Source organism: Lissotriton vulgaris, chromosome 3_1 (genome assembly GCF_964263255.1).
Source record: "Lissotriton vulgaris chromosome 3_1, aLisVul1.2, whole genome shotgun sequence".
In the NCBI taxonomy this organism is placed as follows: domain Eukaryota; kingdom Metazoa; phylum Chordata; class Amphibia; order Caudata; family Salamandridae; genus Lissotriton; species Lissotriton vulgaris.
Window position 1 is genome coordinate 82,238,048 of NC_141689.1, and position 13,170 is coordinate 82,251,217.

General features: G+C 43.5%; 1 protein-coding gene across 1 annotated transcript in view; it reads right to left on the bottom strand.

The window, feature by feature from the left end:
• DYSF (dysferlin) overlaps nt 1–13,170 on the bottom strand; it is a 1,070,125-nt gene that overhangs the window by 622,858 nt on the left and 434,097 nt on the right. Inside the window, exon 6 of the mRNA XM_086960107.1 lies at nt 6,462–6,649. Coding sequence (XP_086816233.1) covers nt 6,462–6,649 — 188 coding nt within the window. The remainder of the gene's footprint in view (nt 1–6,461; nt 6,650–13,170) is intronic.

Below are 13,170 nucleotides of genomic sequence, written 5' to 3' on the forward strand. Positions count from 1 at the left end.
CTCTCACCCACGCTCTTTAATATCCATAGTAGGACCCTGATGCAGCGGAGAAGGGCTCTTGGGTGTTTGGGGATATCATACTCCGATGATGTTCAGTGGATGGTCCATTTGAAGCAAGAATACTGAAAGTGGACACAATAACAGACTGCCCTTCAGATGTGGACGTTTGGGTGTTATCTACCTTTCTACCATTAAACAGTAGTAGACTGGAAATGGTATTGGTAGGTAAGAAAACTGAGAGATGGAAATATTCTCTTTGGACCCACAGATTGGTGTGGCGGCCTCGTTCTGTTTTTTCATCTCCAAATGTCCAGATACTTCCTTTTTCCTTTGCTGCTCACTTTATAATTCCCTAGAGTGGCATCTGCTTGTGTAAGGTTGACTACTACAATATTTCTTACTGAGGTCTGATACAATCATCTCCAGCACAACTTCAGGGGATTCAAGATTTTGCTGCCAGCTTGATCTGTGGACTAAAGAAATGTGAGCATGTTTCACAGCCTGCATTTCCTTCCACCTGCCCATTCAGCAGGGGGTTATTAAGACCCATCTCTTCCTACTCTCTCCCCTTTCCCCCATTTCTCCCCTCCCCCAGGATGTGTGGTTGCAAGTATGGATTCCCTGTTTCCTTTCCCTCCATTCGTTTCTTTTCGTCATGTTATATTTCTCTGCCCCCCCCCCCTTAACCCGCTGACCATTCTGTGTCCTTAATATTGCCCTTCCTTGTTCTGCAAGGGCCTCCTCCTCATGGGAACACCATGTGCTATGCACCTAGTGCTTTATTTCATCTTGCATTGTGTATTTCAGTACAGTATTACTGTTTCACATACAGTACCTTATGTTCCCTGTCCCTCCTTACCCTATGCACTGTTTTGTTTTAATCATCCAATAAAGAATTGTGAAACAAAAAAACCAAAACCAACAAAAGACCCTATACCTCACGGTTAGAGTCTACTATAAGACAATCTCTTTTAACCTACTAAAACTGCAAGGTTCCTCCTTTAAGGCCGCATTCTTTTTTTGCTGCACCCCAAATAAGGACAATAGAAACTGCAGATAGCTACCACTCCCTGCCCCGTCCTTAGATTTTATCCCACTCCCAGTAGGGATAAAATCCATCCCATGCTAGCCCTCATTCAGGAAACACTAAAGACTAGCGGCGGCTCCTCCTCAATGGCGGAGGAGCGCCGCCTCACTGCCTGGCTTACAGCCAGCAAATGTAAAATAAAACGATGTTCGTGCATCGTTTACTTTGCATTTGATGGCTCTTAGCCAGCGCAGAAGGGAGGGGCGGGCCGAGGCCTGGGAGGGGGGACGAGGAGTGCTACGTGCACTCTACTCTCTAAGTGCTCATGTGTGTTTCGCCGGCCGTCTCAGGCAGACCAAGACACACACACGCACTCAGGTTTCTCCAGCATTGAGCAGCTGGGTTAGTGAAACCCCCACAGACTCCCCGGACTGAGCGGAGTGTCGTTCTATCCCGCTCAGGCTAATCCCTGAACTGCTCTGCAGCACTGGGATTGGATGGGAGTCTGTCCCAGGGGTTGTGGGACCCAGGAAGAGGAGAGGCGCCATGATGCGATGCTGGAGGCGGCCGGCGGCTAAAGGTATGTTTTTTTAAAAATCTATTATTTCAAAATTTCATATGGGAGTCTGTTAGTTGGATCGACTAGGATGATGGAGGGATAGAATAAGTATATTCTAGAATGTGTTATTTGGGAGATCATAGTAGCAAGACCCATGACGAGGCATCAATTATACAGGTATGTGCTGCAGAATGGTTACTATAGTAGCTAGCAATGCCCTTAGAGCAAGACTCGACTTTCAGAGAGGACATACACTCTACACTAAAATAGAGGTTTATCCCATGGCAGATTAACTGGGAAATTTCCTCACTGTCACTTCGATCAGCTGTCCTGTCTGGAGATGAAATGTTAAATTCGGTATCTGTGCAAGCTAAGGGGCAAATTTTTACAATCATTTGCAAAGCAATAGGTCTTGCATTACTCAAAGTTTATGCTGTTGGCATTGCTAACATTAACCTTCCGCAAGGGACTAAAAGCTTGGCTGTTTCACCCTTAAAACAGGGAATATCTAGTTGTCTTACACTAGTGCTCGTTTACTGCTCTTCCTAGCTTAGGCATAGTTTTCCTTCTCCCCTTCTCTCTCTTTCTTTTTAGGGGGTTAGAATCCTAGCTTAGGGACACACCATTGGGTATAACCAGGTGTTTTACAAATGGTAAACGCATAAATAAATATAAATAATGCAATGCCAATAACTCAAACTTTCAGTAATGTGAGAGCTATTGCATTGCAAAGGGATTGCGACACTCACGTTTTAGCTTTATACATCTTAACCTCATAAGTGCTGCGCCCAGTCCAACGGCCGACGGCACCACTACCTCGGGAGTGCTGCCATCGGCCGTTGGACGTTCGAACCTCACCTGCGCAATGGAACGTTCAGCACTGGAGCTGGACGTTCCATAGCTGCTAAGGCGTTAAGCTAAAGCAGGGGGTGCCATGATTGGTTCAAAAGTAAAGAAATAGAAAAAAGCTATTTTTTTTCTATTTCTTTGCCTTTGAAGCAAACGTGGCACCCGTGTAAATGTAAATTGATACTTGTATAGCGCACTACTCACCCGCAAGGGTCTCAAGGCGCTTGTAGGAATACCGCTGTGGAACCCATCCTGGCTTTCCCTGTGAGGCGTCCACTCCTGGGCACCCCCAAGGTGCAGGCCAGGCATTCTTAGCGTTGTGGGGGCCGTTGTGGAGATTAAGCAAGCTATTGCCCAGAGTTGCAGAGTGGGACTCCATGATTGGAATAGGCACCGAGGCGAGAATTATCAGGTCCGTGGAATTTTTCAGCCCAAAACCCGCCCAAAACCCTGGTCCCGGGCTAGAACTTTGCATCAGGGTCTGCCGCTCTAACCATTGAGCCACACTTCTCCACCGTGCTTTAGCTTAAGATGTTTAAAGCTAAAGCGCTCGTGCCGCAATTGTAACAAAAGTAAACAAATAGGAAAACAATGGTGGCCAATCGCTTCTTTGGTCTATTTATTTACTATTGTTACAATGGCGACACCCGCGCTTTAGCGTAAAACATCTTAACCTAAAGTGTGGTGCTGTGGTCGCTTCAAAAGTAAAGAAATAGAAATAAAATGGGCATTTTTTTCAATTTCTTTCCTTTTGAAGCACTCATGGCACCTGTGCTTTACCTTAACATGTTAAAAGCTAAAGCGTGGTACTGTCATTATAACAAAAGTTAATAAATAGACGAAAATAAATGCTGCTCAACCGCAAATATCAAAAGAAAGGCGCAACTGAGGGTGCCATGCTGGTACATGAAAAAAAAAAGCATTGTGGAGGAGCATGTCCTGCCTGCAGTAGTTCGGGCTGGACTGTTCTCATGAGGAACAGGGTCAATACTGATTTGAATATGGTTAGGTCCAAACTGGGGTGGTCTAATGAGCAAAAGAATGATGGATTAAACCCAGATCCTTGTGACTGGGGGTGAATGTTTGCATTGTCCAGCATTCCATCCATCAATTGTTTCTTTTGCATATGTTGCCCTAAGTGGGAAGGGTATGCCCAGACGTGGGTCCCATGCTCCCTACACCTCTGGATTCAAGCTAGCCTGGCTGATGAAGGGTGATGCCCTGAAACTGGTCTCGGGATGCTTGTTTCCGGTCCTGGGAGGACCTGGCTTAGCAGTTCGGGCTGGACTGTTCCCACAAGGAACAGGGTCAAGACTGATTTGCATATGGCTGGGTCCAAACTGGGGTGGAGTGGTGAGCAAAAAAATGATGGATTAAACCCAGATCCTTGTGACTGGGGGTGAATGTTTGCATTGTCCAGCATTCACCACTGCAGCTTGCACCACACATCACCCCTGCTATACTGCCAGTGACAATACCACGCAACTACTGACAATCACACTCTGATAAGTGTGGCAATTCGGCCTATTCCAGGCCCTCAAAGCTATAAGAATGACCTGGGCTGCTAGCAATAGCCATTTTAATGTATATTGAATTAATAACTGTGGTCATCTCTAAATTAGCCAGACAGCGCCACCTAATGACAGAATGTCACAAGCGCCGGTGTTGACAATTAAGTGCCTGTGCCAGGCACCAGAACCACTGTCTCAAATTAAGCACTTACGCTATATCATTACTCTTTTTGTTCAGGCCCTTTTGCTTCCTCGGTACCTGAGTTGAGTGCACTTTGAAAGAGGCTGGAAGATGATAGCTGTGAGGCTGACATTACTCTGTCCACCATCACCAGTGTGCAAGAGTTATGTGTGATGATTACAAATACTGTTTTATTCTCTTTCAGCCTTGTAGTTCGTCTGCGGTGCACAGCTTGAAGTGTCAGTGGCTTATGTAGGGGTTGTGGACCTTGTTCTGCTTTGTGAGTGAAACGTTATTACTAAGCTGCTTTGAAGTCATTGTGATTGGTTGGGTGAGCATCTTATTGTGCAGTTAGTCTTGTGTGGTAGTATTCAACTATTGCAAGAGCACGGATTTGCACTTCAGGAGTTATTTCTGAAATATATTGCTTTACATCAATGTTATCTACTTCTGCTAGTACGTCCCTCGAAGTCTTACACATAAGGTACTGAAATCAGAGGCGGCCGGTAAGGTACGGGGGTAAGGGGTGACAGGGAGGTGGAGGAGGGTGGAGGTGGCTTCAATTTAAAAAAACAATCACTTACCTAATCTTGCAAGTATCTCCTCCGTCTCTCCCGCATCGAGTGAGTCTCTTCCAGGAAGCACCAGGCTCCCCAGAGCCAATCACAATGCTGCAATGCAGAGTTGTGATTGGTATACACCCAGGCTCCCCAGAACAATCACAATGCTGCAATGCAGTGTTGTGATTGGTATACACCCAGGCTCCCCTGGGTCAATCACAATGCTGTGGTTCGGTCCCCAGACAGGGAATGGGAGTGGGGACTAGGCATGTTCTCCATGCAGGCTGTAATGCAGCCTGCATAGTACAGCCTGCATGGAGAACATGTGAAGTGCGTATGACTGTTTGGCCAGCCCAAGAGGACCACTCAAACATTCATGCGCACTTTATGGAGAGCACAAACACTCCTCGTCCCCGATGTCAGGGGAGCCAAACCCTGCCTACCATAGCCTGACCATACAAAAAATAGAATGATAACTTCAGTTATTATCATTTTATTGTTTTGTTTACACTGCTTCATGAACAGTGGGGCGATGTTCCTTAGCCTTAGAGGAGGAGCCGCCACTGCAAAATGTAGGACATTGAGAATATGGAAATGTCCCACATAAGTAAAGCAAAAACTTGTCAGCTATTAAAGAAAACATTTTCACACAGTTGAAAAAGCAATTTCACATACCGTCACTAGATGGCACCATACGACAATTTAGGGAAGTGGTATTTGAAACATAGTCTTATAGAAGAGTGATTTGATTCCCTAAAGTCCGGGCCACCGAAATTATCCCATTGTGTGGCCGTGGGGTATTTCGCATTATGGATTTGCCACATAATCCATCATGTGCTACATAATCTGCAGAATTTACAAAAAAAAAAATGTTTCTAGCTCAAACTGTTCAAAAGTTACTGAAAGCACAGCGGCACGTTGCTGAGCAGAGGAACACTCTTTGCAAAGGTTGACTGATCACCTTTCTTCTGCGTATTACTATATTTGAATATCAAACCAGTACTAATGAGGTGCAAAGTATGCTAAGACTGTGTTAAGAAGTGTAAACATAATGAAGTAGTACTATCACAAAATGTGCTTCATGACGTCGCATAATGTTCCCTTTCTTGCCGCATAATTCAGTCAAACCTGCCACATAATTTGGCCCTGCCTATTGTCCACAGTGTGTTCATCCGTTTCAATTCTGCTTGGTTAGCAGAGGTCAAACTAGAACTGCTTAACAACGTGCTATTCCGGCAGTTCTGATTGGCTGTCCTGCAGAATAAGGTCCTATGTGCAGTGAGTAGTCACACTAGGCTCTCGGCTTGGCTAGACCCACCCCTGTTCAGTGCCAGCATACTCTCGCGGGTGACAGTGCACTCTATAAACCTGCACAACATACCATGCTCCAATCAAGGCCAATCAAAACAGACGTGGCCCTCCAGATCAAGAAATTCCATTTACGTAACCAATTGAATTTAAATCTCACCCAGGCGTATCTGTCGCTGAACACGATCAGGTTCTAAGTTTGATCATGGGATCTGGTCTTTCTCTCTCGCCTGCATTCTTGCAGGGGGCTGTGGCTGCACCTGGTAAGGTGGTTTTATTGCCCCCCTCTGCTTGGCATCCACAGCTGTTGGTTGCAGTGGCATTACCCTGATCAAAGCAGCCTACCCACGACATGCGGGTATGAGCATCAATAAATACCCTCACTTTCAGGTAATATCGCCTAATTCTAAGAAGAGAAGAGGTTAGTATAACAGAGCATCAAAGTCACAACTTTTGTTCGACTCACTTGGAAATCCTGCGGCTTGTTGGATAGGGGCTTCCTGGACGCGCTCCGCTTCCGTTTCACGCCGTACACTTGATTCGATGGGGGCTTCTTGGGAAGGGGGGGCTGTTCTCCCCCCGGGGGGGTTGGTGGGGTTTCTGCTTCATCTCCAGTGCCTGCCTGGTCTTCGGTATCTTCCTCCCCACCTGTGTCTGCCAGGAAGAAATATTCCATCAGAGTGTACCACTGCACTTGTAATGTAGCCATGGTGAGGGTAGGGGGGGGGGGGCGGGGTCAACAGTGCCAGAACCACACCAGGCACTATACTGACAATAGCTTTGATGACCAGCTTTCCCCCAGCATGCACTCTTGATAACAGGCAGCACACAACTACATAGGGGGGGGGGGGGGGGGGGCACCTCTATACATTCTGAAATTCTGAAATTCCAACACCAAAGAAGCTCAAAAGACTTCAGATTGAGAATAGCCACACCCAGGGTGACCACGGCCTTCCAACCCACTGTGGACAATGTTTCCTGTTTTAAACTTTTTTGCCATCGCCTGATGCATTCTGGTTGTTGTAGTCCTTATTTTCTTCCACTGAACTGATTAGAAAAGCACACCTGAAAACAAGGATTGGCAGGTGACAAGCTCAGGACTGGAGGCAGTGTCTGTAATGACCTGGAGGGAGGTGGTCGCTTTAGCCACATTTAACAGAGACAGAAGCCGATGATTGATTAGGGCAGCCAGCCAGATTAATTACAATCCATACAGTAATATCCCTCATCTTATCGCCAAATGTGCATCTCATTCATTTTTGGGCTCATCCTCTAAGAATCGAGTGACCTTACACGTCATAGTCTTAAACCTGAGATAGTCATAAAGTAACTGTTTGTATGGGATTCACAAATACTCCATGGACTGTGTACAAACATCTACAGCAAGCATTGTCAAGGCCAAGGCCAATTGGTCTCGTCTATGCCAGAGCTATTGGCTTTGCCAATATGCTTTAGCAATGTTGTACACCTGCGTGACTGCTGTTCAGCATGGCTCAAATCAAATGGGGTAAAGGAGAGTGGTGTGGAGTGGCGTAAAGCAGCGCGGAGTGGCGTAAAGCAGCGTGGAGTGGCGTACAGTAGAGTTGAGTGGGGTGGAGCGGAGTGATGTGAAGTGGAGTGTCATGGAGTACCGCACAGTATTGTGGAGTGTTGTGGAGGGAGTAGAGTGTCATAGAGTGGAAGGGCATAGAGGTGAAAGGCGTAGAGTGGGGTATAGCGTCAGAGTTGAGTTGTGTGTCGTACAGGGGAGTAGTATAGAGTGCCATGGAGTGGTGTAGAGTAGAGTGGAGTGGCATAGAGGGTGTTGCGTAAAGTGGAGCAGAGTGTTGTGGGGAAGACTGGTATAGAGCGGAATAGATTGTCATAGTGAAGAGTGGCATAGAGCTGAATAGATTGTCATGAAAAAGAGTGGCATAGAGTTGAATAGATTGTCATAGAGAAGAGTGGCATAGAGCGGAATAGATTGTCATAGAGAAGAGTGGCATAGAGCACAATAGATTGTCACAGAAAAGAGTGGCATAGAGTTGAATAGATTGTCATAGTGAAGAGTGGCATAGAGCTGAATAGATTGTCACAGAAAAGAGTGGCATAGAGTTGAATAGATTGTCATAGTGAAGAGTGGCATAGAGCTGAATAGATTGTCATAGAAAAGAGTGTCATAGAGCAGAATAGATTGTCTTAGTGAAGAGTGGCATAGAGCTGAATAGATTGTCATAGAAAAGAGTGTCATAGAGCGGAATAGATTGTCTTAGTGAAGAGTGGCATAGAGCGGAATAGATTGTCATATAGAAGAGTGGCATAGAGCTGAATAGATTGTCATAGAGAAGAGTGGCATAGAGCAGAATATATTGTCATAGAGAAGAGTGGCATAGAGCAGAATAGATTGTCTTAGTGAAGAGTGGCATAGAGCTGAATAGATTGTCATAGTGAAGAGTGGCATAGAGCGTAATAGATTGTCATTGAGAAGAGTGGCATAGAGCAGAATAGATTGCCATAGAGAAGAGTGGCATAGAGCGGAATAGATTGTCATAGAGAAGAGTGGCATAGAGCGGAATAGATTGTCACAGAAAAGAGTGGCATAGAGTTGAATAGATTGTCATAGAGAAGAGTGGCATAGAGCAGAATAGATTGTCTTAGTGAAGAGTGGCATAGAGCGGAATAGATTGTCATAGAGAAGAGTGGCATAGAGCTGAATAGATTGTCATAGAGAAGAGTGGCATAGAGCAGAATATATTGTCATAGAGAAGAGTGGCATAGAGCAGAATAGATTGTCTTAGTGAAGAGTGGCATAGAGCGGAATAGATTGTCATTGAGAAGAGTGGCATAGAGCTGAATAGATTGTCACAGAAAAGAGTGGCATAGAGTTGAATAGATTGTCATAGAGAAGAGTGGCATAGAGCTGAATAGATTGTCACAGAAAAGAGTGGCATAGAGTTGAATAGATTGTCATAGAGAAGAGTGGCACAGAGCATAATAGATTGTCAAAGAGAAGAGTGGCATAGAGCGTAATAGATTGTCTTAGTGAAGAGTGGCATAGAGCGGAATAGATTGTCATAGAGGAGAGTGGCATAGAGCTGAATAGATTGTCATGGAAAAGAGTGGCATAGAGTTGAATAGATTGTCATAGAGAAGAGTGGCATAGAGCTGAATAGATTGTCACAGAAAAGAGTGGCATAGAGTTGAATAGATTGTCATAGAGAAGAGTGGCATAGAGCTGAATAGATTGTCACAGAAAAGAGTGGCATAGAGTTGAATAGATTGTCATAGAGAAGAGTGGCATAGAGCTGAATAGATTGTCACAGAAAAGAGTGGCATAGAGTTGAATAGATTGTCATAGAGAAGAGTGGCATAGAGCTGAATAGATTGTCACAGAAAAGAGTGGCATAGAGTTAAATAGATTGTCATTGAGAAGAGTGGCATAGAGCAGAATAGATTGTCATAGAGAAGAGTGGCATAGAGCGGAATAGATTGTCATAGAGAAGAGTGGCATAGAGCTGAATAGATTGTCATAGAAAAGAGTGTCATAGAGTTGAATAGATTGTCATAGAGAAGAGTGGCATAGAGCTGAATAGATTGTCACAGAAAAGAGTGGCATAGAGTTAAATAGATTGTCATTGAGAAGAGTGGCATAGAGCTGAATAGATTGTCACAGAAAAGAGTGGCATAGAGTTGAATAGATTGTCATAGAGAAGAGTGGCATAGAGCTGAATAGATTGTCACAGAAAAGAGTGGCATAGAGTTGAATAGATTGTCATAGAGAAGAGTGGCATAGAGCTGAATAGATTGTCACAGAAAAGAGTGGCATAGAGTTGAATAGATTGTCATAGAGAAGAGTGGCATAGAGCTGAATAGATTGTCACAGAAAAGAGTGGCATAGAGTTGAATAGATTGTCATAGAGAAGAGTGGCATAGAGCTGAATAGATTGTCACAGAAAAGAGTGGCATAGAGTTAAATAGATTGTCATTGAGAAGAGTGGCATAGAGCAGAATAGATTGTCATAGAGAAGAGTGGCATAGAGCGGAATAGATTGTCATAGAGAAGAGTGGCATAGAGCTGAATAGATTGTCATAGAAAAGAGTGTCATAGAGTTGAATAGATTGTCATAGAGAAGAGTGGCATAGAGCTGAATAGATTGTCACAGAAAAGAGTGGCATAGAGTTGAATAGATTGTCATAGTGAAGAGTGGCATAGAGCTGAATAGATTGTCATAGAAAAGAGTGGCAGAGAGCTGAATAGATTGTCACAGAAAAGAGTGGCATAGAGTTGAATAGATTGTCATAGAGAAGAGTGGCATAGAGCAGAATAGATTGTCTTAGTGAAGAGTGGCATAGAGCGGAATAGATTGTCATTGCGAAGAGTGGCATAGAGCTGAATAGATTGTCATAGAGAAGAGTGGCATAGAGCTGAATAGATTGTCATAGAAAAGAGTGGCATAGAGCCGAATAGATTGTCATAGAAAAGAGTGTCATAGAGTTGAATAGATTGTCATAGAGGAGAGTGGCATAGAGCTGAATAGATTGTCTTAGTGAAGAGTGGCATAGAGCTGAATAGATTGTCATTGAGAAGAGTGGCATAGAGCAGAATAGATTGTCATAGAGAAGAGTGGCATAGAGCGGAAAAGATTGTCATAGAGAAGAGTGGCATAGAGCTGAATAGATTGTCATAGACAAGAGTGGCATAGAGCTGAATAGATTGTCATAGAGAAGAGTGGCATAGAGCGGAATAGATTGTCATAGTGAAGAGTGGCATAGAGCTGAATAGACTGTCACAGAAAAGAGTGGCATAGAGTTGAATAGATTGTCATAGAGAAGAGTGGCATAGAGCTTAATAGATTGTCATAGAAAAGAGTGGCATAGAGCTGAATAGATTGTCATAGAAAAGGGTGTCATAGAGTTGAATAGATTGTCATAGAGAAGAGTGGCATAAAGTTGAATAGATAGTCATAGAGAAGAGTGGCATAGAGCTGAATAGATTGTCATAGAGAAGAGTGGCATAGAGCAGAATAGATTGTCATAGAGAAGAGTGGCATAGAGCTGAATAGATTGTCATAGAAAAGAGTGGCATAGAGCTGAATAGATTGTCATAGAGAAGAGTGGCATAGAGCAGAATAGATTGTCTTAGTGAAGAGTGGCATAGAGCTGAATAGATTGTCATAGAGAAGAGTGGCATAGAGTTGAATAGATTGTCATAGAAAAGAGTGGCATAGAGCGGAATAGATTGTCATAGAGAAGAGGGCATAGAGCTGAATAGATTGTCATAGAGAAGAGTGGCATAGAGCTGAATAGATTGTCATAGAGAAGAGTGGCACAGAGCATATTAGATTGTCATAGAGAAGAGTGGCATAGAGCGTAATAGATTGTCATAGAGAAGAGTGGCATAGAGCAGAATATATTGTCATAGAGAAGAGTGGCATAGAGCTGAATAGATTGTCACAGAAAAGAGTGGCATAGAGTTAAATAGATTGTCATTGAGAAGAGTGGCATAGAGCAGAATAGATTGTCATAGAGAAGAGTGGCATAAAGCGGAATAGATTGTCATAGAGAAGAGTGGCATAGAGCTGAATAGATTGTCATAGAAAAGAGTGTCATAGAGTTGAATAGATTGTCATAGAGAAGAGTGGCATAGAGCTGAATAGATTGTCACAGAAAAGAGTGGCATAGAGTTGAATAGATTGTCATAGTGAAGAGTGGCATAGAGCTGAATAGATTGTCATAGAAAAGAGTGGCATAGAGCTGAATAGATTGTCACAGAAAAGAGTGGCATAGAGTTGAATAGATTGTCATAGAGAAGAGTGGCATAGAGCAGAATAGATTGTCTTAGTGAAGAGTGGCATAGAGCGGAATAGATTGTCATTGCGAAGAGTGGCATAGAGCTGAATAGATTGTCATAGAGAAGAGTGGCATAGAGCTGAATAGATTGTCATAGAAAAGAGTGGCATAGAGCCGAATAGATTGTCATAGAAAAGAGTGTCATAGAGTTGAATAGATTGTCATAGAGGAGAGTGGCATAGAGCTGAATAGATTGTCTTAGTGAAGAGTGGCATAGAGCGGAATAGATTGTCATTGAGAAGAGTGGCATAGAGCAGAATAGATTGTCATAGAGAAGAGTGGCATAGAGCGGAAAAGATTGTCATAGAGAAGAGTGGCATAGAGCTGAATAGATTGTCATAGAAAAGAGTGGCATAGAGCTGAATAGATTGTCATAGAGAAGAGTGGCATAGAGCGGAATAGATTGTCATAGTGAAGAGTGGCATAGAGCTGAATAGACTGTCACAGAAAAGAGTGGCATAGAGTTGAATAGATTGTCATAGAGAAGAGTGGCATAGAGCTTAATAGATTGTCATAGAAAAGAGTGGCATAGAGCTGAATAGATTGTCATAGAAAAGGGTGTCATAGAGTTGAATAGATTGTCATAGAGAAGAGTGGCATAAAGTTGAATAGATAGTCATAGAGAAGAGTGGCATAGAGCTGAATAGATTGTCATAGAGAAGAGTGGCATAGAGCAGAATAGATTGTCATAGAGAAGAGTGGCATAGAGCTGAATAGATTGTCATAGAAAAGAGTGGCATAGAGCTGAATAGATTGTCATAGAGAAGAATGGCATAGAGCAGAATAGATTGTCTTAGTGAAGAGTGGCATAGAGCTGAATAGATTGTCATAGAGAAGAGTGGCATAGAGTTGAATAGATTGTCATAGAAAAGAGTGGCATAGAGCGGAATAGATTGTCATAGAGAAGAGGGCATAGAGCTGAATAGATTGTCATAGAGAAGAGTGGCATAGAGCTGAATAGATTGTCATAGAGAAGAGTGGCACAGAGCATAATAGATTGTCATAGAGAAGAGTGGCATAGAGCGTAATAGATTGTCATAGAGAAGAGTGGCATAGAGCAGAATATATTGTCATAGAGAAGAGTGGCATAGAGCAAAATAGATTGTCTTAGTGAAGAGTGGCATAGAGCGGAATAGATTGTCATTGCGAAGAGTGGCATAGAGCTGAATAGATTGTCATAGAGAAGAGTGGCATAGAGCAGAATAGATTGTCATAGAGAAGAGTGCCATAGAGCTGAATAGATTGTCATTGAGAAGAGTGGCATAGAGCAGAATAGATTGTCATAGAGAAGAGTGGCATAGAGCGGAATAGATTGTCATAGAGAAGAGTGGCATAGAGCTGAATAG